This window comes from Aquila chrysaetos, chromosome 10 (genome assembly GCF_900496995.4).
Source record: "Aquila chrysaetos chrysaetos chromosome 10, bAquChr1.4, whole genome shotgun sequence".
Taxonomy (NCBI): Eukaryota; Metazoa; Chordata; class Aves; order Accipitriformes; family Accipitridae; genus Aquila; species Aquila chrysaetos.
In genome coordinates, this window is record NC_044013.1 from 38,459,999 (window position 1) to 38,485,970 (window position 25,972).

The 25,972-nt window shown below is 43.0% G+C and overlaps 2 protein-coding genes across 3 annotated transcripts in view; one reads left to right on the forward strand and one right to left on the reverse strand.

Annotated features, from left to right (window-relative positions):
* Positions 1–24,363, reverse strand: part of SSH2 (slingshot protein phosphatase 2) — a 105,105-nt gene extending 80,742 nt beyond the window's left edge. Inside the window, exon 1 of one of the 2 annotated variants that reach the window (XM_041126751.1) lies at positions 24,186–24,363. In XM_041126751.1, coding sequence (XP_040982685.1) covers positions 24,186–24,248 — 63 coding nt within the window. In that variant the 5' untranslated portion in view covers positions 24,249–24,363. Of the gene's footprint in view, positions 1–10,787; positions 10,815–24,185 lie in introns of those variants that run through there. The other variant, XM_030027621.1, reaches the window with a different exon arrangement.
* EFCAB5 (EF-hand calcium binding domain 5) overlaps positions 24,109–25,972 on the forward strand; it is a 37,328-nt gene continuing 35,464 nt past the window's right edge. Inside the window, exons 1-2 of the mRNA XM_030027608.2 lie at positions 24,109–24,216; positions 25,060–25,154. The gene's annotated coding sequence lies outside the window, so the exon portion shown is untranslated. The remainder of the gene's footprint in view (positions 24,217–25,059; positions 25,155–25,972) is intronic.

The window sequence follows — 25,972 nt, forward strand, 5'->3', positions numbered from 1 at the left end:
TTGCATCTTCACCCCATGCCAGCTCAGCACTACGCTCTTAAAGCCAAGTGGCTGGCTGTCACACGCAAGCATCTTTCTCCCTGCCAGAACGTTAGAAGATATTCTCACCCACTCAGCTCCTCCGAGATCCAATCCCTGCAAGCTCCTGTCAAATCTCCTCTTGACGTCATGAATGTACAACACAGTGGATGAATTAGGAGCAGCACAGAAATCTTCATGACCTACCTGAACTATAAGCACCAGCGGCCAGGCCACTTGGGGCCCTTGGCCTACTCCATCAATAATTAAAAGATGATTTTTCCAGATGAAAAAAATTCTCAGAGTGAGAAGTTATTTAACACTTAAGAAGGTGAAATAAAGACTCTGAAAAGGGAGAAGAACAACACTCAATCTTTCCAAATTCCATGATACCCAACCTCTAAAAAGCAATACTGAGAGGAAGTCGTTAATATTTCAAATTCTTAACATTGCTTAACCTGAATCTGTGTTCAATGGTACAATTACAAGTTGCAAATTGTTACCTAGCATTTGTGAGAAAAACACGCCCCCCCCCCCCCCCCCCAAAAAAAAAAAAGAGGTATCCAAGCAACTACATTGTCTGGATGCAGCAGCATCTGCGTTGGCACTTGCAGGCTGCTATTGCATAACTCTGGATTCAAGCAAGAGCACAGCCGGGGAGTCTCTGCTCTATTGCAGTGACATATCTAGAACAGAAGTGGCTGGTAGAGGTTTAACAGCAGGAGTTTAGACCCTATATGAGAGCAGGAGTTGGCAGCAAAGTCTCTTCACCTCTAGCCTCCATTTGGGTAGGGAAAAAAACCCCAAGTGTTTCAGGCAAAACTTCAAAAGGAATTGCTGGGACAGCTTTCTGTACATGCAGGACACAAAGCAGAGTCTTTGGAGAGCAGAGGGAAAGGAACGCCTGAAGATATTCCCTGGCAAGACACTGCAGAGGGAATCACAAGGTACAAAGCGTACTCCTTGTTCACATCCTCCATCCCCAGGGCGCAGAACAGCCTCCCAGCTGCCCCACTTCTGGCAGGGGACCACTGCTACTAGAACTGGAACATAACAGTTATAAACGACTCAGAATCACTCACTTCTTTAAAAAATACACCCAGGTATTAGTCTCATGCTGTTGGAACTTAAGCCAACACGCTGAGCCATTTTTCTTGCCTGATACAAGCTGGTTTATAGGCTCTTGTACACTGTTTCTCCACAGCAGAGTTCTGCCTACACTCTTTCAGCACTGCATGCCTACAGCCAACTGGAGATACAAGGGGCTAAGCAGTTTCCGAGAGACCAAAAGCAAGGCAGCAAATATAATAACACCTCCTCTAACAGTGGCTGAAGAAAAAAGAAAAAAAGAGAAAGGAAAATGAAGCTGAGTAGAACAGGGTTTTCTGGATGAGTCAAATATGAGCAGAACAAAGTTGCATAACGAGTGCCCCTTGACTTTTGTTATTTCTCCCAGCCAGCTCCTCCAAAAATCTATTTGTTATTGTTTATTTGGGTATCAGTCCAAATTGCTGTGGGAGGAGAGAAAAGGAAAAAAGGAAATGCTGTCAAGCTATTAATTCTAGTACTGTAGTCATCTAGCACTCTCCATCTATTAGCAAATCAGTGTCCTGTTTACTGCAACACTCTCTAGAGCCTGAAAGTTAAATACAAGAAAAACAGATCTTAATTAGTCTCTTGCAAAAGTGACTCCAGCACTGTTTCTCCTCAGCCAGCATGAATTCTGCCTTTGCTTATTTACCCACTGCTCAGTCCGGAATGGCAGTGTTGTTTCACGTCTCTCCAGAGACAGTAGGCAGCAGCAGGGGAAGCAGGCCCCCAGCGAGCAGCATGTAGCTGGGAGCATCACTCCTGAAATTTAAGCCTCTGAAACATTATATTGCAATAAAGGCCAGGCTGTGTCAAAAGCCAGGAGCGACTGTGGCCACCACCCGTCCTCCCATTCTCCCAGGATAGAAAAGAAGGCACATTCCTACATGTGTATATCAGTAACAGGAGAAAAGCTGTACTAAACCAGAATGCTAGTGTAAAGCATAAACACTAAACCAGTGTTATGTTTGGTTATTTCCCTGCCTCAGGATGCAAGTGCCACTGCAGTGGGTACAGCTTGACCTGTCAAAGGGACACGCTTCCATACAGCCACTTGCCCTCACTCCATGCCAAACCTGACTGTTCCCAGGAGCAGGAATGGCTGATGCAGAAGCCCACTGTCCAGAACAGCCTTTAATGACAGAAGGACAGAAACACTGTGCCAAAGGCAAAGGAACTCCATTAGTCTTCGCACAAGCCTAGATTTGCCTGACCCCTGAAGTTCAATAGATGTATCAGATTTGTGGCCCTGCAGTACTTGCCTATATAATCCCAGCCTCCTTTGTACCATCTGTTTTCCCTTCGGCAGACTGGCCATTAGAGACACAATGCTAAAACTCATGTCTCCTTAGTAACAGGTTTTTGTTGATCTCTCCCGTGCCTCCCAATCTTTCTATCAATCCTGTAATCTACTAGGATTTTCCCTGCAGGGGATGCGTAATAGCATCAGTGGAAAAAAATATATGGCATGATAGAAACACTTTAGGGCAAGGGTAGAAGGTGTAAAAGGGGAGTGCATGAAGTTAGAAGAGCTACAAGTCTATCAAAACCAGATGTTCTCATTATATTGGAGCAAGCCACCAATATACCTTCCAAGTGCCAAGTTTAAGATCTCATCTGAGCACTCAGTGCTTCAATAGTTTTTTCTTAAAGAGTTGCCAATTATGAACAGTTTGCCATCAATACACAAGTCTTAAGAGAAGACACCTTTCACATTCCCTGCATCCCTAAGACCATCTTCTCTAATACCTCAAAGGTAAAAACACTGCCAGTCTCAACACTATGCAGGTAAGGAAGGACTGTATTTCCAGTCTATAGAGACTGGCTCTCTTACAGCAGGTTTTAAGTCAGTGATTGCTGGCTGCCTTTGGTTCCTTAATCCCTAAATCCCTACACTCTCTTCTTGAGGTTAATCCAGTTAAAACTCTCCCTTCCCTTTGGCTGGGGCCTTGCACAAATAACCACCTGAAGAGCAGAGCTGCAGAAGCCAATACTCAAGAATATGGCACTTCCCAGAACTTTGTCCTGCTGCAAGGGACAGTGGAGAGTAAGTACTTACTGCCTATGCCAGAAAAGGAAATTAAGATTAGCTAGGTAAGGGCAAAAGGCACTCCTTATGGATTGCTTAAGTCAGCAGGAATCAATCATCCAGTCCGATCCAAATCCTCCAGTTGCTTTCTGCCTTAAGATAACTAGAAACAGGTTTATGCTGTACTAAGATAAAGCAGCCTTAAACCAGTGTAAGCCCTTACATGAAAATCCCCCTTTTTGGGAGGAGAGGAGAACTTGCCTTTGAGGTCAGGTCTAAATGAGATGGCTATACAATTATAGTCATAGAGGCCATGTGGTATTTGGAAAAGCAACACTGGTCAGGAAAAGAAAATCACTTCTTTAGACTTTGCCTGGCTGACCTGGACCAGCCAGCTCCCTTAGTGCTGAACCCCGTGGGCAAGAGAATGAAGGCAGTACTAAGAGGATGCAGCCGGTCCTCAGCACTCACTCAGCCTGCCAGGAGAGGCCACTGTAATATGCACTTCAGCACATGCAGACCATGAGGACTGCCTCCTTACACATCAGGCATCAACAGTCCAACCCAGTGAAGATGAGTACCTGCCCCCCCAAAAAAAGCCACAGTGAAACACACCCAGTGAAGATGCAAAGGAATCCTGCGAAGAGTCTCCTCTATTCCCTGCTATAGCACAGAGAAAGCAAGGACAAGTGGCTGTATGAAAGCGTGTCCTTTTCTGACGGGTGAGACCTTACCCACTTCCAAAGGCACTTGTTCCCTGGGAGTGAGCCCTGTGTAACCTAGCACCATCCCCTGGGCAGGCAGTTAGCAGTTGCAAGAGAAATCCTTAAGCTGGGATAGGCTTTAGGTCAGTGACCCGACAGACCACACGGATCCTGCCCCCGCAGCCCCCACACCCATCTGCATGTCTTATTCTCATTGTGAAGCTGAGCCAGAGGCTCTGGAGCAGCACGCATTGCTGTGGAGCAGCCTGTCAGAGAAAAAACACTGCACATGGGCTCCCTGGTGCTTGCCAAGCTCTTCAAGCTATGCACTAGAGCCAGGACTCAGACCATAAGCTCTTTGTGTTCCTGGTCATTCACAACCAACAGAAAGAGAAATCTGGTTTTGAGGACTGTTTATCAGCCTAGTCCTTCCCAAGATCCTCAGTCTCGGGGGTAGTGAGAATGAACAACCCCATCAGCTTGCCTGCCTAACTAAAGAGATAGCAAGCAGAATACGCATTCTGCTTCCCAGGCTAGAAGCAGTTACCCCACACCTGCTTATCTCAGTGTAAGACAACAAAACAAGGAGCAAGATGCCTGCACAGCTCTGAGCTGCAATACGTGTCTAACTCCATTCACACAGATATGGAAAGCTGCCGCTCAGTCTCTAGCGTGTATTTAAACGCTCATTCTGAATGGCCAATTAGTCAGAAGTGGAATGTTTCTGCATTCATGGAGTAGCTATTTTAAGATTACATTATGCGCTCTGCTTCCATTAATAGGTTTACTTACAAAAAAAAAGGAAAGGCGTTACACCCAGCAATGCATTTGCCTCGGAAGACTCGAGTGCTGCATGTACCCAGCACAAGCAGAGGAAAGCTAATGAATTCTGTTATTGACAAGCCACATTTTTCTTCACAGCTCCAGAGATGACCTAGTCATTAGGCTTGCCAAACCTTGATGGAACAAGTCAAATCACTGCGTTCACTGGCCAGCTCCATTATAGGCCTGTCAACCTGCATCTTCCACGGGGATTTAACACAGCCATAGAAGTCACCAAACTCAAAGAAGTTAAGCCAAACTACTGCAGCATCTTGCATGTCCTGCGGCTCTGGAGGAGACTAACTCGGATAGTCTCATTCCAGACACCAGTTTCCCTGCTTGTGTTGCCCATGCTCTGCCTTCACCCAGTGATAACCGGTGCACATCTATACCCCTCCAGTACCTCTGGATCCCTTCAAGGCCTTGGAGTCCCACAGTATTCGACAAGCTGAAAGTTCACAGGAACTTATTTTGGAGCAAGTCAAGAACTCCCAGGTTTTTTAAGTTAACAAAACTTAAATTATTAAATGCTGTCAAGCTTTTATGAAAGCCAAAGGCAATTTTAGGGAAAATACACACACGCGTTTGGTCAAGACCCACCCCTCCCAATCTCGCTTGCGTGTATTAGGATTGCAGCTTTATTCATAAAATTCACATACAATCACCCATCAACTGTAACATCTAGATTTGTTTCTTCCACCTTCTCCAAGCCTGAGCTGTGATATCAGGTTTTGATCAATGTGGTTTTCTGAGAGAGAAGATTGGCGGAGCTAAGAAGGGAAGCATGAATACAAGCACTTAGCCAAACACCGCAGATAAACTGCATGCCAATGGCACAAGGGGTATTATTTTAACTTTGAAAATCAATAATCCTAACACAGGGCAGATTCAGTGTAAAGAATCAGTTTTCTGTCAACAGTTTTGCTTTTACTAACAGGTTTATACAGATTGATTTGACGATCAAAGCCATAGAATCCAAAAGGTACATGTATAATAAATCTCATTAAGACTAGAGCAGGTCAGCCCTCTGATGAACTTAAGCTGTAGATCCTTCTAATACTCTTGAAGAAAGCTTGGGTGACCAGCCAAATGAGGATTCCCTCAGCTCACAAATCCACATCTTCTGAGCCAAGTGGAAATACTGTATGAGCTAAGCAAAACAGAGTTTTGTGGGTTTGGGTTTTGGTTTTGTTTTTTTTTTTTTTAAACAATGTGAAGAGCAAGCAAAAGCCCCCAAATTATGAAGCAACACATGCTAGAGTCAGAGCTGAAAATAAAAATCCAGCTTGGAGGAAAAAAGGTGATACAAAAAACATTGTATTAAACTGATGCTATTTTGATATTAGATTCAAATCTAAAGAAATGCATTACCCCACGCAGACATAAAAAGTACAAAGAAGTCTTAACAGTATGTGAACTCCAGAGCACAGCCCATCTGCTGAAAAATGAAGGCTACTAAAAAGATGGACAACTTTACTGTCAGGGCATCCACATGCAGAAAATTCACAACACCGAACAACTTTAGCTGACAGTCATCTCTCCTGTAAAGCCTTGATCTCAAAGAGTTAAGAACACTGATTTAGACCCAACAGCAGTTGCTGTATCAAATGCGGGGAGGGGGCGGGGATAAATACAGAGGACTGAACAGCAGTAGCAGCACATATCCATAGAAAAACAGTATTATATAGTGCCAAAGAAGGAAATTAAATAGAAGGATGCCCAAATGCTTGAAAGCACTGCTTAAAACAAACCTAATATGAAGTCTGACCTTGTCAGTCTTCAGCCCTGGGAGGGCTCAGCTTCCACTGTGCAGAGGTGGAATGGACACACACATCACACAAGCAGTGGGACTAGGAGCTGTATGCAGGTTCACTAACAGCACTTTAGTGCTAAAAAACTTTGGCCATTGTGGAGAAACAGTAAACTCTTGGCACAGATATGGTCATTTCAACTTTGTTCATTTTACTGCAGTAATAAGGATACTGCTTTACAGATGCACAGTTGATATATGCAAAAATGTGAAAGAGAGTAGATAATTTCCAGCTTTCTTGGTTAAAGCACACAAGCCTCACCAAGGTCTAAAAAAAAAAAAAAAAAAAAAAAAAAAAATTAAAAAATCTCTTCCCCCAAGATTTCAAGATATTTCTTTTACCAAAGCATGGTGGTTTTTCCCCTGTTTTTTAAAGACAATAGCAAGGAAAAACAAAAAACAAAAACCAAACCACCAAACAAACCAGCTTCTAATGCAGAAAACATTTCTGTGAAAATATGGAAGAGGTAGAAAATCCTGGATTGTATTTAACTAGTGAACAAGGTCACAAATTAAGCAGTCTGAGAATTTCTGGTAGCTTAGCCCTGAAATAGTCCCCCTTTTTTCTACCCCCCACCCCCTTCACTGCTTAGCTCAAAATGCAAGACCAACAAGAACACATGATACAGCCTGCATTAGTATGGGCAAATACATGGCTGAAGTCACAGGAGCACATTCTTCAGGGCTCATGAACCATCACATGACAAACATCACAAGAAGCCAATTTACTAAACACAATTTAAACTTGAAGAAGTTAAGCATAATAAAAAAAACATTATGGAAACACCTCTTAGGAAGGGAGGAGCCACACTTGAAAAGACAGCAGTGAACAACAAAGCAAAGATCAGTTCTCATGTTATCTGAAACTTTTGATTGCTAGTGCTACTTAAAGTTCCAATATATACTTTTAGTTACATAGCTTACAGTCAATAAAAAAGTTGACCAGCAGTCAGTGAAGACCTTATCAATAAGCCTCTCACAAAGATACAAATATCTGAATTTAATTGCATAGACCTGAGCTAAAATTTTTCTGATTCTGCATGTTTGAAGAGCAGCAGCCTGTTCATTTGCTATAAAGCTTATATGTAAGAGTGACTACTTTTTCAAAAAGCAAGAGGACATGCAACCCACAATCCCTCTCCTTAGCTGTCAAGAAGGACTGACAGCTATTCAGAAGAAGACACATACAAGGTCTGCTTCCAACTCCAATCAGGTAAACGGAAATAAAAGCAGAACTGCCTCTTAACAAGATGGCACTGTACAAACTGATTTTCACACTTCTGTCTGTATTGATTTCTGTACCAGGACAAAGGAACTTGTTTTTTGTTTCATAAGAGCCACTTTCACTGGAAAAGTTTCAAAGCTATACTAACATTTTATCCTGACAATTTAATTAGGGATTGGTCCAATCCTGGAGTAGTGCTCAACACTCAGGGATCCTGAAGGCTCTTAACTGTTTAAAAATGTTACAATGATCTGCAGGGCCACTACCAAATAGATCACTGTAGACTCATCCTTGGGATTAAGTCATCTCTATTTGTGAGCCCTTATGTGATGATCTGTCTATTACAGAGCATAAGTACTGCATGAAAGCCTCTTCAAGGCCTTCACCACCATCTGTGAATTACATTATTAACAATGGTATGAACTTCCTAAGAGCATCTGGTTCTCTCCCCACCCCCTTCTCAAATCACTGGAAAGAGCTCTTCAGTATCAAAACAGGCGCGGGCGAAGCTGTTTTCCTCCTTTCCCTCTCTCCCCACCTCCTCCTGCCCTCCAACAGCAGAGGATAGATGGGGGTCAGTTCTCCATTTCCATACCCTACATGTATTCTGCACAACTCTTGCTATTGTTCAATAAAGATGAACCAAAACAACTAAGCGACGCGTGTACCACAGGCATTTTATTGGGAAAAGCGGAAGTTTATTTCATCATTTTGCAGAGGCAGTATCTGAAGTATGCTACTGAACTGCTGCTGCAGAACGCATATGCTGAGGCACAACGGGGACTAGAGAGTCCTACCCTAAGACCTCACTTTTCACCAGCACAATTCCCAAAGTTACCCAAAAGCAGGCAGCAGCCATTAAGCCAACTTGAATAGTTACTGCTGTAGCTAACTTTCTGGATGCAAGTAAGTATTTTGTATCCCAATCCTCCTCCCCACCAAGTATGTTTCAGAAGCTTATTCTGAAAACATGCCAGCTTCTTGTAAACAAGAAGTAGGAAGAGACAGTATCACCTGCGACATCAGAGCACACTCTCCACTGAACTTTGCACAGGGTTCACATCAACCAGCCTCCTTGGCTACTCTAAGGGATCATTTACTCTTACAGGAACAGAGTTCTTCCTATCTCTCTTAAGAGCCTCTCGTCACCTCAACTTTCTGTATACATCAGCAGCAGTTTTTCCATTCTGTTTTTCACAGTATAATTCCTTAGTTGCACAATTAAAGATCACCATTCAGACAACATTGTTACAGCATCTTCCTCTGTCTTAAGTTAGCAGCAGTATTTCTTGAAAGAAAAGAGCAACATTATGGCTAGCTCAATAAAGACTTCTATTCAGCAAGAAACAGCATCCAAACCAAACAATCCTGTAATGTGCAATAACAGGCAGAAAATAACGGGGGGGGAGGGAGACAACAATGTTTCTGCACAAAGTCACATGAACCCTTCTTCTAACATACTGTTTCTCTTATGCCCATGTTTCAAATAAATAAATAATCAGGCATATGTTGAGATGCTGGGACACTAGCATCTAGAACATACTCCTACTGTAATTACAGGTAAATACAGAATTTCTTCAAGTTTACAAAATAATGGGCAAGTGTGTTTATTCAGGGGCACCATCACTCTGATGTGCTGCCCAAATGCACACTCTGTGTGTGGGTCATAAGAGGAAGCATGCAGTTACTGTTGACGTCAAGCTACAGGAGGGATGGAAGCTAGATGCACATAGTAGCTAGCCTCCAGGATGGTTCTGCCAGAGTTTAATTTTATTTCGGTCATAACTAGTCACTCTGCTTTGGATGGCAGGTCAAGCTGAAACGAACCACTATCCAGACTGCTGGGAAAGGACATAGTTATGTTTTTATGCAGCCATTTAAACAAGTCAAGAGAGCCATAAGAAAATTAAACAAGTTTTATGAGTGGCTTTAGAAGGACGGCTTAACAACTGAATCCCAAACTCTTATTCCCTATAGCTTATTGGGAGGGGTGCAGGGAGAAGAAAAGCAAAGAAACCGGCAAATCTTGGAGCAAATTAGTGGCAATTAGAGATAGGCTCTGCCAAGCCCTGCTCCCAACATACAGTGGGAACACAGCATCCTATCAAAAGGCTCTTACGATTGTAACATTGATATCTGGAATCACAGCAGCTAAAATTGGAATGAATTCCCATCTTTCAAACAGTATGTACAGGTGACCATGTAATCCAATTAGCTAATATTTTGCTAAATCAGTGTATTGAATATCACCCGATGAGCTCATTTTTGGAGCCAGTTCAATGCCTCACTTCTAGGACTGATGTCAGTGTCACATGCTTGGAGAGGATCAGTCTGCAGCTGGATATTTTAAAGCCTTCTATTAGGAGTACAGAAAAGTCAGCGGATTTCAACAGCATCAACTAATGAATTTGTGTTTTATCATAACAATTTAGTCACCAGACCCAGCTGTCAATATCTCTGTGAGAATATCAGGCCATTTCAGACAGTTTCCCTTTCCCCCTCCCTCCGCTTTAAGCCACTAGATGGAAACTGAAGAATGTAGCAACTAAGTTGTTTCAACAGAGAAAGTTGTTTCAACAGAAAAGGAAATCAACAGAAAGACAAGGAAACAGGAAACTCTCACTGATTCTGACTGGCTCATGATAAAATGATTAACCATTGAGGAACACTAAACTCAGCAGTTGTAAAAATACATAAACAAACAAACAATAGCAGGGCAAAAGGTGTTGAACATCAGTAGCACAAATGCTTCAAGTGGTAACATTCAACCCTACCTTCAAATCCCACTCACTCACAGTCCAACTGTGAAGCCATCTTTTATTTTGACTTAATACAGGGATGTCACTGAAGTTCAGTGGCAAGTGTTCATGCAGTATCGGTGAAGTCTCCCGCACTTTGATGCCCACTGCTTGCACTTTGTACCAACAAGTAGGAATAGATTTGCATTACACAAATAAGCAGTGTCTTCATTGTGCAACTGCATGCGACTTTTTCGAAGAAAAACAATGCTCAAATACAAGGAGTGTTGTGTGCATCAGGCTACAGAGTGGGTGGTAGTGATGTTGTCAGAAAGCACTCCGCACTGCTTACCTCCACGCCCATTGACTTCAGTAGAAGGCTACATACGAAAAGTCTCTGAAGATGAAGTTGAAGTGTTCCCTAACCCATGGCGCTGTCCATACACTATACTTAAGAAAGAGACAAAACAAAAAAACCACAGAAGTGAAGCAGCATGAAATTGTAGCTTTTTTTTTTTTTTTTAAAGACTCTTGCAGTCCCCATTCCAGTTAAGAAATCAGACTGTACACCCATCAGTTCTGAGCAAGCCCTTCACCACACTGCCTGAGCCTTTTACATCTCTAGAATGTAAGATGAGAACAATGGTAATTTACTGCATGCTTACATTGCTCCCAGAAGACCTTGGATGAAGATGCCTTAAACCTTCGTGTTCTGCTCAACTGTTAAATTGTTCAGTGAGACTAGCTAGTTTAGGCAGGGGCTGTATGAAAACACACAGCCCTCATATATAGCACAGGGCAGGGCCCATTTTAAAGATCCCTGGGAGCTTCTCTCAAAGAAGTCCACAAGCTCTGCATCTGTTTCAAGAGCAATTCAGTTCACCCTCATGCAGGCTGTAAGTTTCATTTGTAATAGTTTTAAGAACAGGACAGTCAAAGGCAAGAAGCCCTAAACTGCCATGGACATGAAGCCCCATATACAGGATTGCCAGAGCAATGAGCAGCTCAAGATACCTCCAGAGGAGGTGGCAGACAGACCAGGCACTTGAACTTCAGCGTGTGTGACAGACACCCTGCTTGCACTGTGTGAACCTACAGGTGGATAAATACGTTTGGTGTACAGACTGCAGCTGGGGTCGGGGAAGGTTATTATAACTGAGACAAACTACCTCACAGTATTACTAGTGGTTAACTCCCAGAGGCTTATGACTTATTTTCAGACTGTAGTTTTTACGCTGGGCATTCAGTCAAAGAAGGAAGATACTTAAGGAAATAAGATCCTTACATGTACAAGCTCTTATTTAGCTGCCTGTGTTCAGTAAGACATTCCCTCCCATTTTAAGATGAAGCTTATAAATTCAGTGTACCTCAAAGGTTTGAAGTGAGCAGAATGCAGCCTTAATTCCGAACTATCCCATTTTCAGCCAGAACTCCTCTATACAGAGCTCCATTTTTTCAGAGGTTTGAAGCTATTTGGCAGTTGTATACAGCCTGAACCAGCCTGCACATTTTTCTCTCTCTCTCTTTTTTTTTTTTAATTTTAGACTTAATGTAGCATGTACTCTCAGAAAGGTTTACAATGCAGTCTTTTGTAGTTAACTTGCTCCAAGCTGGGCCACTGCCAGGTTGTTATCAATGACATTTTAAAGCAGATGAATGAAGTTCTTATTATGGTGACAAGCAGAATTGTGATATGGCACATGCATACACTGGAAGAAGAGAGCTTGCTATTAGTTTGTCAGGTTAATAAATAAATAGTGATTTCATGAATAAAAGCCTTTTATTAGGAAACAAAAGAACAAAATTAATATTTATAAAGCTTTAGTCATTTAGAGCACCCTTTAAAATAAGATTATTCAATTTCAGTCAGAGCCACCATCATGGACTAGAGATTCTTCAACACAGCTTACCCTCCTAATTCTCTTACCATAGCAGTGCAACGCAGCAAACAAAGCTCTGCCTTCTGAACTGGTTCAGGCCAGGCTCAGGCCTGTTCCACTACTCCTTCGTGAGCAAGATACTCAGTTTGAGGCTGACAATATTGAAGGCCCATGACAGCAAACATTTCTGTTGTCTTCAGGACTGCAGCTAAAGGCTGCACCTGTTGGAAGAGCTGTTGGTTCCTTATCACAGCAGGAAGTTCTCACGTTTTACACAGTGTGCTTCCACACCACACAGAGGTACTGAAACCAAGCCAAGCCAAGAAGAGTGACGCTATGCGTTAGCAAAACTGACTGCTATCAGAAGTCAGCTGGCAAATCGCTTCCCATCCTCTGCCCCCTGAAAAGATTCTTCCCTAATACCCTGTTGGTATCTCTCAACCACTTCAGGGTTCTTCAGTATTTCCCACAGTGAACTTCAGCATGTGTAAAGAAATGTTCACCATCAAAGCAAAGTTTAAAAAGAGTGAAGTATGTCCAGGATGTCCTACTTCATAGCAAGCAAATGAAATTCTGACAAATACAGATTGCTTCTCACCTGAAGTTATCTTTGCACATACCCCCTTTGGCTCAAGGCATTCTGTGCTCATCTGTTCTAAAACCAAAATTGCAAGTTTAAACTTTGACCAAGCTAAGTAGTTTTGTTTTGGGTTTTGTTTTGGGGGGTTTGTTTGTAGGAGGGGGGTGTTGTTTAGTGTACGGGTTTGTTGTGTTTGTTTTCTAATTTTTTTTTTTTTTTTTTTTTTTAAATGAGACACATCTCAAGTTTAGAATCAAGATGTGAGCAATTACTGAAGTTTAAAAATTTATTTTGGCTCATGCCATCTTCTCCCCAAATACTAAAAAGATATAAAACTTTTCCCTTCTCCTCAAGGGAAAGTCAAGTTTGAACTTCCTCACTCCTAAGAAAGCCAAATAGTTATTTTGGGGCAGTTTCTATCTCAGCCATCTACAGTCAATGTGAACAGATCTAAGTTAAATAGAGCTTCCTCCAGACAAGAGCAGTTTCTGGTGTATGTGTAAAAAGAGAAAAATTCCACTTCAAAGACCAGAAGTGTAGGTTGCAGAAGCCTGTGGCACAGTTGTTATCTTTGCAGCATGAAGCACAAGTTGAGATCAGGGATCTGTAAAGTATGTGAAAAATATTCATTTCACCCACTGAGACTATGCAAACTCTATTCCAGTCATACTATAAACGTTAACTGATAATGCCTCCTTTGCCTTAAAGTTTATATAACTATGCCCAACTTTTGGGAAAGCATCTGAAAGTATGCTATGTTCATACTGTTTTGCCCTGATAATCTCTTTTATTTAAGAATCAGGAGCAGAGCAAAAGCTGCACAGAAAGACAATTCACCCCCAGCACATCACTGAGGCAGTCACCCCCGGCCACCTCACAGCAAAGTGCTGAGGGACACAGCAGCAGGCCAACACAAAAAGCCAGCGATAACATATTAATATTTGATTTCCATGTGTAACTGTACTGGCAAGTTTATGCAATATTAGACTTGACCCACAGTACAGGGATAGCTGCTGTCTGGAGATTCATTTAAGTGTTGAAATTCAGGCTTACACATTCTATGAACTGCTGCGCAACCAAAATACTACCAAGAAGGAAGAAATGCCACAAAGAGCAAAAAAGCCTAAGTTGCCCTGTTTCACTTCACTTTTTGAAGTCACAAGCTTGCTACCCCACATAAGCACAACTCTGCTGAAAACAAAAACAGAGGAAACTCCCAGTAATGAAACTCACTGGATGTTACATAAGAAAAACACTTGTTCAGAAAGTGAATTAAGTCTTTGTCAACTATTCTGCAATTTTAAAAGGCTAAGGAGAAGGCTGTCATTTCGAGGTTTACACTTCACCCAGGAAGACAATATAATATGGCAGCTAGTTAACTGTTTCATAACCACATTTTGAAGCACTGTATTTAAATACAGTGGTTACAGCATCATCTGAAGAACAGGCCCAGAGCTGTTTGTCTTTAAACTATTTTAAACTCTTGAGGAGGACTGTGGAAAGGAAAACAAACAAAAAACCGACAACAACAAAAACAAAGAACAACAAAAAAAGAATCAATCCTTATTCCAGAAACACCTTTATCTTGTCACCTAGTATTTCCTCTTGCAACTAGGTTTAGCTCCTGTCTGTAGGTCAGAGAGCTGAGTCACTTTCCTGCTTGCCCCACAGCTACTTATGAGCTAAATTTTCAGTGTGACACCCTGTTTCCTACAGAAGATGCTCCAGAAGCCAGGACTACTGCAAAGAAACAGCAGACTCAAAAGGATGCCTGCTACCATACAAGAAGTGGGCCATCTTACAGACAACTGCTGACTCTCTGCTCCTAAGCATCCACATTCACATGCAGAAGAAGGTGTGTATTTTTAATGACAGTTTGCTAAGGACTGGCCTTTTCCTGGCTGAGCAAGACCTTGCAAATTTTTTTCAGACAGAGGGATAGCAGCCCACAGGTTTTCCACATACAAGTGAAGGTTAGGGGCTTTTGTTTTTAAATGCCTGGAACATGGCACTTGGGACTCTTAAGCATTCAGTAGCTTCAGAGATTCGTGGGAAACTCCAACGTCAGATGGATTAAGCCAAAGGATTGGTCCTGCATCACGCACAAGACTCAGACTACCTCTAACTACCAACAAAGCTCTTCTTTGGAAAGCAAAGCATTTTACACATGCAAGGCATATGCCCTATCCCTCCCTCCCATCATCATGCTAAAAGGTATAGAGATGAAAAGCCTAGTGTTTTGTTTTGTCTTTTCTTAAGAATCCTAGCATACACATTTCTCAGATGTTAGCCATTGAAGCTAAACCAAGCTAGTTCAACAAGTCTTAAAAGTTCTTGCTTCAATTTTAAATGTAATAATTCTGTTCATCAAAACAGAAGGGACATGGTAGCAGCCAGGAAGAGTAATAGGACAACCACAGTTCCCTGTGACAGGACCAGCTTTCCACATTAAAATCCACTTTTCAGATATTTAATCCAGTTACAAGTTGAAGACAAACATGCCTAGCTCAGCAGTTTTTGCCTTTTTGCTAAGGAGGCCTCAAGACCTAACAAATGAATGCAGTGTCCCTCAACAAAACCCTTTCAGTGCCATTCTTTCCCAGCTACTTCCTATTGTTTCTCATCTGTTCTAAGAGGGAGAACAAAGTCCTGGATTTGGAACCTGCTCCAAATTCCCTTTGGGGCATCCCAACTCACACCACAGCAAAGACAGTCACAGGCAAACTAACAGAAGCAGCCTGCAGATTGTCTCCTAAGGAGACACTTGCTACAGCAAGTGTGTTAAAGCCTACCAGACAGAGAAAATATGTGACTCAATGGATCCACAGTACACAGGAGTCAGGTTTTGGTCTTCTGCCTTTCAGAAGCCTTCTGCTTTATCTCACCTCGGACTTGTTTGTGGCTCACCTCACTGGGGTGTGGGCAAGGGGTAAGCTGTGCAACAAGGAGCCTGGCATCACAAGTCTCAGACCCGCACAACTCCCAAGATGACATCTCTGGAATTTACTTCCCAGAGATCTCCTGCACTGCTCTACTTGCAAAGCAGTGGAAAGCTCAAGCATCCAAGCCACCTCCTGAGTTCTGGTATGATTTGTGATAAAACAGTTCTTTCAAAATAGGTCAGATGAAATATTCTGATGTCTTTGATTACTTCAATGCAAGAAGTTTACGCTGTGGCCTTAAGTTCCCCACTAATTTCACCTTGAAACAGCCCACACTGATGCAGTAACTTCATTATTTTCGTGAAGCCTCAGCTGAGGAGTTCCTCAGGAAAAGGAGGACTAGCATACCCAAAAGCAGCAAGTACCCACAAGCAAAACCCATTTCAGTGAGTGCCACAGGCATTTCATTTACCAAGGCCATAAGAAGTTCACGTCACAGGGTATTTGCCAAGAGTTTCACGATTGCTGGCATACACAGTAAGGGTGCGTCTCACCATGGAAGCAACAAGCTGTTTAACTGTGTGACTCATCTTACAGCAACGTTTTATGCCTTCTGAGAGGAGATCAGCCTGCAATGAGCAACATTGATAAGATGCATATTCAGAGCAATTCTATTTGGGCAAAAAGCTATTGACATATTCAAAACTGCACATACAGAAGCCCACCCAAATGCCAACTAAAACACATGAACACACACACACTGCAATATTATACTATTGCAATAAGACATTTTGCAGATGACTGACAGCAATCTAATCAATTTATACAGCCCAACTCAGAAATGCAAAAATAGTTTTTAGCCCTCATAATTTTTTATCCCTTTAAACAGAGCACTCTGGAGGAACAGCTTCCAGCCAAAAGGTAAGAAACCCTGCCTGCCTTGTTTAAATTGCTGACTACTTCCAGTAGGTATCACCGGTTTCTTTCTCTTGCTTCCAAGATCCCTCCCAACCTTTACACGAAAGATACGAGCTTCACTGTCACTACCTAACAAACAAATTAAAAGGATGCTCAGGCAAATCAATGCAATAGAGAGGATATTCCACTTAAATTCACAGGCTGAACTAAACAACCCGAAGACTTGGAACAGGCAGTTGACAAGCCTAGTGCTCTCATGTTGCAAGGCCAGTTTATATAAAAGAAGTATAAGTCACAGAAGACCAGCAGCTTAGTACATACTTCTTGCTAATGGCACCAGCAAGAGTCAGATATGAAGACAGTAAAAGCTTCATGTCAGTTGAACTCTAAAAGTACAAGAGCATTTCTGAAGTCTTCCTGTCCAGTACATTCTTGCAAGGACAACAAGAGTTTCCAGCACACAGATGTTCCTGAGAGCCAGTCTGCAGGACAGCCTTCTTGCTTCAGCAGAGTGAAGTTGCACTGTGGTACTGTGAGGATGTGGTTTGTTGTAACTGAAGAATGAAACCTTGAGCTGCAGGCTGTGATGAGGGAACAGCTACATTGAGCTAAGCTGCCCAAAGGCTATTTTCTTTTTTTTTTTTTTTCTTTTTTTTTTTTTTTTTTTTTTCATTTCCCAAGACAGAATAGTTGCAGCTATAGATCCTTCAGGATTTTTTTTTCCCAGTAACTGGAAATCCTCAGGCATTACCCCTGCACGACAGCAGCCCTCTTACACTAAAATACTTCCAGCAGACTGCTTTTTGAATGGCAGTCTCCACCCAAAATAGCATTCTCCACTTAAGTAAATGTGTCACTGACTCTCAGAGTAACTGTAGATATTACAGTACCCTGCCCTTTTCAACCTTCTTTCATTGCTTAAACAGCAAGAATCAATATTGGTCAGATAATGACTTATTACAGTATCACAGGCTATTTGCATTTTCAAATTACAAGCTCCTTTTCAAAACACAAGAATTTATGTACCCCTGGAACTCAAGAGGTGACAACTGCAATGTATATTTCACTCGGTTTGTTTCAACCTAACTTCATATTTTGAAAGATGCAACTGAGCTGTATAATTGTTTTATCTAAAATGCCACAAATGGCATCATATTCAGTGGAATAAAAAAAGAAAAAGGTGAAATAAGTACACAGACAAAATCTCCCTCTTAACCTAAAAATGGCCATTTTGTAGTACACTGTAGTACGCTGACAAAGTACTACAAGAAGCTTGGCTTCCCCCAAGAAAGGCAGGCTTCAGCTTCTAGTCCAGCTACCGTAGCGTCTTTCACCTGGACTTCACTGGTCAAGACACAAATACTCCAAAACTGACAACATGTAAAGCAATGCCCCAGTAAACAGAACAAAAAAAAAAGGGGGGGGGGGAAGATATGGGAGAAGTAGCTGCCAGCTTTGCAAAGAAACCTTAGAGTGAGCATCTAATGTAAAGCACAATATGAAAGAGGTATTTTATATTCAGTACTTCCTTAGCTCAATAAGCACAATAACAAATAGCACAGCATATTAGACCTGATAGTCAAAGTAAGTTGAAGCCAGGTCCAAATTTACACTCCTCATAAATCAGATCAAAAAAAGCCAGCAAAAAGTAAACCACTCCATTATACAAACCAAACCTAACCATCATCAGTGTGGCTGTAAGGTACAAATCCTCAGAAAAACTATAAACATACCTGGAAAATGCAAATAAAGGGTTCGCTGTTTCAGGAACAAATGAAAAAAAAAAAATCAAGCTGTCATTGAGATATCCTACAAAAGGACAGTAAGATCCCTTAAAAAAAAAAAAAAGAGAGAAAAAAATAGACTCCTGTAGTCTGCAAGTTTTAAGAATGTTTCTATATGATCCTCAGTGAGGTTCCAATTCAACTGTCATCATCCTCCTTCTCAGCTCCAAATACTGTTCTCAACCTAAAAAAGGACCTTGCATGTCATGCAGATCTCTGTAAGAACCTGGCATGTGTGTATACAATAGACAACAAATCTTCAAAGAAGGACTGGTCTTTTGTCACCAAGCAGCTTCAGCTTAACCATCAAGCTGCTCTAGGAAGAGGAGAGTCTCACCACATATGAATACATTTACACATACAAAAATTCTCTGCAATGCAAGAGCCTGGTCTTGTACAGCTGGATAGAAACCTTCATCTTTTAACAATACAGCATCACACCCAACAAGAGGTAGAGGCCTCTTGTTTTCCTTGCAGAGGTTTCAACAGAAGTTTGAAAGATAGGGAGGAAGTTACAAATCACCTAACTAAAACAGTTTTATCTCCCAAACAGTGACAGCTGGCAACACAGGAAATTGAGGTGTCTGTAAGGCACTATGAGAAGTTTGCCTAAAGCAGGAGTCAGCACATTCTTCTGGTCCACTGCCTCTGAAAACTTCAGTTTTCAGAATAAGCTATGGCTACACCTGAAAAACATCAGTTGAGGAAAACCAGCAAACAACAGATGATAGCATCTTTAAGTATCAGGCATTTCTGTCTACTAAATATTTCATAAGAAGCCACTGTTCTAGCTCCGTTGTAGTCCCCTCCAAAAATCAACTCTCCACAACCCTATACAAGCAGCAGCTATCAAGATCTTAACTATTTTTTAAAAAAAAAAAAAAAGGAAAGAGAAGTTCTACATGAGATAGACTGGACTTATCGATGATTAAGTAAACTCACAATTACCACATTGTTTAATAGCAATTGCTGGACCAGGGGTAGAGAAATGTTATATTTAGCTTCCCCATAAATAAGTGGGAAAATATTTCCTGTATGTTCCACAAGCAAGGAGCTCTCAAGCAAAACATGACAGAGACTCCCAAACACATTTGCAGGACTCTGCTTCCTGCTCAAGCTGTTCTCCTGGGATTAAGGAGGGGAAGTCAAATGGCTTAGGTTTTCATTTGCTTTAAACTTTTTTTTTTTTTTTTAAACTGTGCATTTTATAACAATATATGCAGCGTATCCTCTCTTTCTGGGTCAATCGCTCCCTTCCAATAAAAGCATATTGTCTCCCTGAGGGTAGGGAAGACAAGTGAACTGCGAGAGCAGTCAGGGCCAGATTGCCTGCCCAGCTTCTTCACTTCTCAGGAAAGAGATGTAACAGACAAAGGAAAAACAGCCCTTAAAAGAAATTACAGATTTTTATTTTTTTCTTTTTAGAAAAATAATTTAAAAAGGACAAGTTTCAATAGATTATTTCCCAATACAGATAATTATCAAAAGTCTTTTGGAAAGCTACAAAGAGTATTAGAGCAGTTTTCCACTGCTCCCATCATCATGATGACACAGATTCAATGCTAGCCTTATGACTGAAGTTACCCAACAACTTCCAGTGCCTTAGATAACAAGGCTCACAAAGGATTTTCAGTCAGGCACCTTTTAGTAGCTTTTCTCTGCTTTAGCTAGAATTCTTTCTTGCAGCTTGTTTCTAGACATGACAATGTGGCTGCTGTGCCCATACTTTTGCTACAGAGCAATAGAGATATGCCATGTTTGTCAGATAGCACAAGACATCTGCAGCTTAACACCAACAGGAGATTGAGAGACGTTCCATGGCTTAGAGATATAAGCAGCAAAACTAACTTAAAACTGCTATGTAAACAAGGACAGTATGAACAACTGCCTCGAACAACAATGCATGCACACTAACAGCCAAGCAAAATAACTTACTCCTTTTTAAAATGTTATAATTTGGTTAACAACAGTGAGCAACTTTTTTTTTTTTTAATTTAAACTCCAAAAGCAAAGGATATAGCAAATTAAATTCATACAGATTTCTTTCTGTTCACTATCTTACAGTTGTCAAGAAAGAACCCAAAGAAAATACACTTCCATTTTTTTCCACCGAAATGAAGATGCTAGAAGGGAAGGATGGGAAAGCCCTACCACTTGACAAGCTACTGTCCTGCAAGACAGGAAATATGGCATAGATATTGGGTCAAAGAATCTGGGGTACAGACAGAAGAAGCAACAGGCTAGATTTTTTAAATTGCCCTAGCAGAGCTGTGACTGCACGTCTGAGTAGCACTTGTGAACACTGTGGTTTTATTTCACCGCTTTTGTTCATGATGGGACTACTGTGCCTGCCTGCTATAATGCAGAGGCATACTTGCAGGGCCCTTCCCTCACTTTGACTCAAGTCCTCCTCCTCCCAAAACAACCTTCTTTGAGGGATGGGAGAGAGAACACCTGCCCCCTTCATCTCCCCCCAAACACACAAAGGAGACAGGGGGAAGAAAAAAAAAAAAAAAAGAAATCTTATTTTGTGTTACAAGACGAACAAAGGCCTTGACCAGCACCAAGTAGCTCCTCTCAGGCTCATGGTATCTTTACACTTTAGTACAGTCCTGCCTTCTACCATTCTCTGCTAACATGGCACATCAGAAGACAACTGTTCTGCTGTATAGAAGTGAAGATTGCAGTCTTATTTCTCAGAAGTGGCTGCATAACCAAAGGCCAAACCAAACAGATAGCATAAGTCTGGACAGACAATTAAGGGAATTTTACAAGTCACCGAGCGACCAGAGGGCTGTGAATGTATAATCAACACTTTGCATGAACTACCCTGAAATGAATGCTCATGAGATGCTCCATGGCAATGAGAACAAGATAAAAACCTATAAATAAAAGCCATCCAATTTCAGAGTGATTCAGATCAGCTATTCCCCTGAATCCATAAGAGCCAATTATAACTGTTTATAGGGCATACTTAATGCAAAAATTCAGTTTGAGGACATCAATTTCACCCTTTCTCCTTGTCTGAGAAGTTTATCTCTAAAGCAAAGAGACATCGAGCAATTTAAAAGAGAATCCATTTCTGTCCTCAAAATTCTTAGTGACCTGGAAACAGAATTAGACATAGCCATATGCTTGCACACCGACATGCTTCTTCCTTGCCCAAAAGCTGGAACAGCAAAGTTCCAGCAGTTACCAGATAATCTTTGTTCAGAAACCGCAGGGTTTCACGAAGCAAGTTAGACCCTTATACTACTCAAAAATTATTCAGCAAGATGAGCTTTCTTTTAAAGAGGTAACTTGGAGATACAGCTACCAGTCCGTATAGAAGGAAGCTACCATCAGTTTGTAACAGATTCTTTCAATCAATCAGTTTCACTTAAAACTGAAAGAATCAAGTCCTCCTGCTGAAGTCAACATGGATCCATAAGAACGGCAAGTGTGGAAGGCTCACAGGACCAAAGCCTTCCTAAGGACTAAAACGGTGACTGTGCTGTTGACAAGCCCTTAGCAGCTTAGGAAGGATCATCATCTGAAATGATATAAAAAGTTTTCGTTAAGAAATGACAATTTTGTGACGGAGGAGGAACACACACAAGCTCAACAAAATTCTGATGGAAGGGAAGAGAAACAACCAACCCAAGCTATCTAACAAGAGGCCAAAAGGGCAGTCAAAACCCTAAAGTGTGGTTAGGAAGTTATAACAGGAAATGCAGAAGTACTCAAACAATAGCAGTTAAGGGCAGAATGTAATGAACATCATTTCCACTTTAGACTGCAAAAAAAGTCTGAGAAAGTAGAAGTAATTATGAGAACCAAAACCAGGGCAGGAAAACAGTCACACGCTTACTTTAGCATAGAGCACCAAGGATTTACAAAGACCACTGGTACAGAATACACCTCTGTACTATGAGATTGACAAAAGAGAACATAGATAAATATACTGAAAGCTGCATTCTCTGGATTTATCAGGCTCAGGAGGGAGTTGTTTATATATTTAAAAACTAAGTAGTTTTCACAAATCAGTACAGTTTCAATTTAATTTAATTGGTTGGGAAACAGCCTGCCTGTTCCAAATGGAAAAGCCTTATAGAATACAAATGATTGTTCATATATATATATTAAATATTTAACAAAGGAAGGGGTTATGCATACAATTGGGAGAAAGAAGTAAGATGCCAAGAAAGACCTACCTATTCTCACAAGATGGCTTAAATGCAAGAAATGTATGGGAAAAGGAATAGTGGAAAAGGTAAAGAAGTCAAAAGGGGGAAGCAACCTCTGAAGTAATGCAGCACATTAATATTTATAGCAGAGAAATATAAGCAAAATTAATCTGTGTTGCTAAATAAACAGACCTTAGGAGAGACATGGGAATGAAAGAGGGGAGGGGGGAAAAAAAAAAAAAAAAAAAAAAAAAAAAGGTGTTCTGACAGCTAAAATGCTGTCGGGGCAGGCAGGACCTGTCAAGTAACTGGTCTAGTTTCAGAAGAGGTTACCTAATGCAGCAAAAAATATTTTCAGAGTAGCCGGCTTTTTCACACCACCCCCCCCCATGACAGAAGCAACTGGGATTTCAACGCTTCCCCCCCCCAACATCTGCAAACCAGACATAACACCAGTCTGACAACGGAGGAGGCTTTTTAAGGAAAAACGCTAACTGAGAACTAAGCATACAGAAAGTGCAAGCAAGCTCAGTGTTTTCATTCTCATCCTTAGTTATATTAGAAACAAGACACATAATCGGTAGGTAGCAGTTTAAGGGGTTAACATGCAAGATTTTACAATACAGAAGTACTAAAACAACAGCCCGTCCCAAGTTTAAAGAGCATGGCAAGCAAGAAGTCTTTAGCGCTGACTGCCTCACTTCCTGATTCAGGGCAGCAATGAGAACATCTGCTCATTCTGCACAGCTCACCCAGAGATTTGAAATCTGACCTTTCTGTATCTGTCTTGGGCTTGACACAGCCTCTTGAAGATTATGTGCAACATTCAAAAAAAGGAAAAAAAATTAAAAAAAAAAAAAAATCTTAGCTCTTCGCAAAGGAAGGACCACGTACTGCAGATACCCAGAGGGTACTGTCAGATTAAATCATCTTACAACAGCAGTAGCCCGAACAATGTCAGTTTGCTTCCACGCACGCTTCCCGCCTCTCTCCCACCACATACAATGAAAACAAAATTAAACCAGCCTGCTTTATTTAGACAGCTCCGCGCTACAGATGGGGCAGCAGCACCTTTACACAGGGGCTGAGCATCGGGGCTGGCTCTGCCCAGGACCCTGCGGGAACCACTCGGGCTGAGGTGCCCGAAAGTCCCTTCGGCAGCCTGAGGGCTGGGAGCGGCTGAGCCCCACCGGCTTCCCCCCCCCCCAACCCGGGCCTGCCGAGGGGCACCCAGGACCCCCGCCTCTCCCCTCGCTTGTCACCAGGCCACAGCGACGCGAGGGCCCCCCAGGGCTGTCTGACCCCGTTTTCAGGGACCGAGGGCAGCGGCGGCGGCCGCCCACCTCAGCGGCCCCGGCCCGCCCGCCGCTGCCCACACGGAGCTGTCAGGGCCCGGCGACCGGCGGGAAGGAGGGCGGAGGGGGGGGGGGTAAGCGAGCGGTCTGGCGCGCGCATGCGCACCGCCGCGCGCCGGACCCTAACGGCCACCAACCGCCGCGCTCCCCTCAGCGCCGGGCGGGCGCCTGACGGTCGGACTCACCGAGGCGCAGGGGCTGGAGGTGGCGCTGGGGGTAGGCGAGCGCTGCACCGTGACCAGAGCCATCGAGGCGCGGCGGAGGCCCCCTCCGTCCGGCCGAGCGCGGGGCGGGGGGGCCTTACTCCATAGCGAGTACCGGCGGCGGGAGGGCGGGGAGGGAAGCGGAGGTGGCGCGGCGCCGGCCGCAGGGGGCAGCAGCTCCACACGCGCCAACGGCCTCTCGCCGACTGAGGCGCGCTGGGGCTGGGCCGGCCGGGCACAATAAGGCGCCAGGGCGCATGCGCCACCTGTCAGCGCGGCGCCGCCCCCGGGCCGCCGCGGCGGGTTAACCCCTGCCGCGCCGCCTGGCTCCCGAGGTACAGCCCGGCCCCTGCGAGGCCGGCTGGCAGCGCCCACGGCTCATGGGCCTGGCCTGTGTGTGTGGCGGGGGGGGGGGGGGGGGGTGTCTCGTCATTCCCTCGACGGCCTCTCAGCCCGAGAGATGAGTTTTAGTTATGTGTGCCAGCTTGGCTGCGGCCACTCGGAATGTCCCTCCTGGCAGGGCGCTCTGGTGTGCGAAAGTGACGGGTTTTTTGGAATCCCATCCTGCTGGGAGCCGTAACAATGCGTATGGCACCGTACTCAGCGAGCCTTGGCCTTAATGCTCACGTACTGTAGCTTTTCCTTGGGTTAGGGGGCGATAATAACTCTTTCTGCAATGAAAACAGCATATAACACCTATTTATACATCAATGCGCAAGCCCAAACACTAAAAAACTAGTCCTATATGTATACATGACGTTTAAAGCATTCAAACATCCACGGAATGCAATACTGCTTGATGGTTTGGGTTCTGAGACAAAGGGCCAAATACTATTAAGCTTCGTTTGTTTTGCAGTTTCAGCCTGGTGCTCCCAAGTCCGTGGGAATTTTGACAAGGAGGTAATTAGGATCGAGAAATGTCTTGGGCATCTAACGACAGCACTACGTACGGTAAACAGAAGCTAGTCTAAGTATTAAACAGAGCAAACTCTTCTTTGTCAAGTGTATTGACCCATTGATTCCTTTTGAGCACTTGGTCCATATTGCTTTCATCTGCCGCTCAGACTTTTGCCCCTGTAGATCTAAGCACCAGAGGAGCCATGGGGCAGCTCTTCAGGCTATTCCCCAGTGCCCTGCAGGCAAAATAATTAGCAGGGAGGCTCTGGTAGCTGGGCTTTGCTGCAATGAAGAAGTCGGGCTCGCTAATGAGGCATTTTGCCTCCTCGTGGACAAGAGAGGAGGAAGGACAGGCTCCCTAAGCGGGACTAAAGTTGAGCCTACAGAGCACACTGCACAGCAAGCCAGGGTCCTGAACATGAAAGAGTCCAAAAGAGCCCGCAGTGGGATCCGAGCACATGGGGAGAATAAGCAAAACCCGTAGGTAAACAAAGAGTCATTGTCCTGCGTTTTACAGCCATCATGTTGTTATTTTGAAACACAATATTTATGGGAAGTGTGCTAGCAGCGCACTCTGATTTATGGCATAGAGGTCAAGAAAATGCCTTCCAGACCCCTTTAAAATTAGTATTCCCCAAGTTCTGCATATTCCACAGCCTCCCAATAAAACAGTATCTTTTTCTGAGCAGCCTCTTGTCTGGTCCCTCCCATTTATATATTAAATGCCTTATCTTCTCTGTGGGCAAATCTGCAATACACGTGGTTTTGGTGTATCTGTACAGTAGATACAGACTGGCAAAGACTATTCCAAATACAGACATCCTTTTGCCCTTATAGATAAAGCAAGCTGCAAGTTTGGGGAGAAAAAGGAC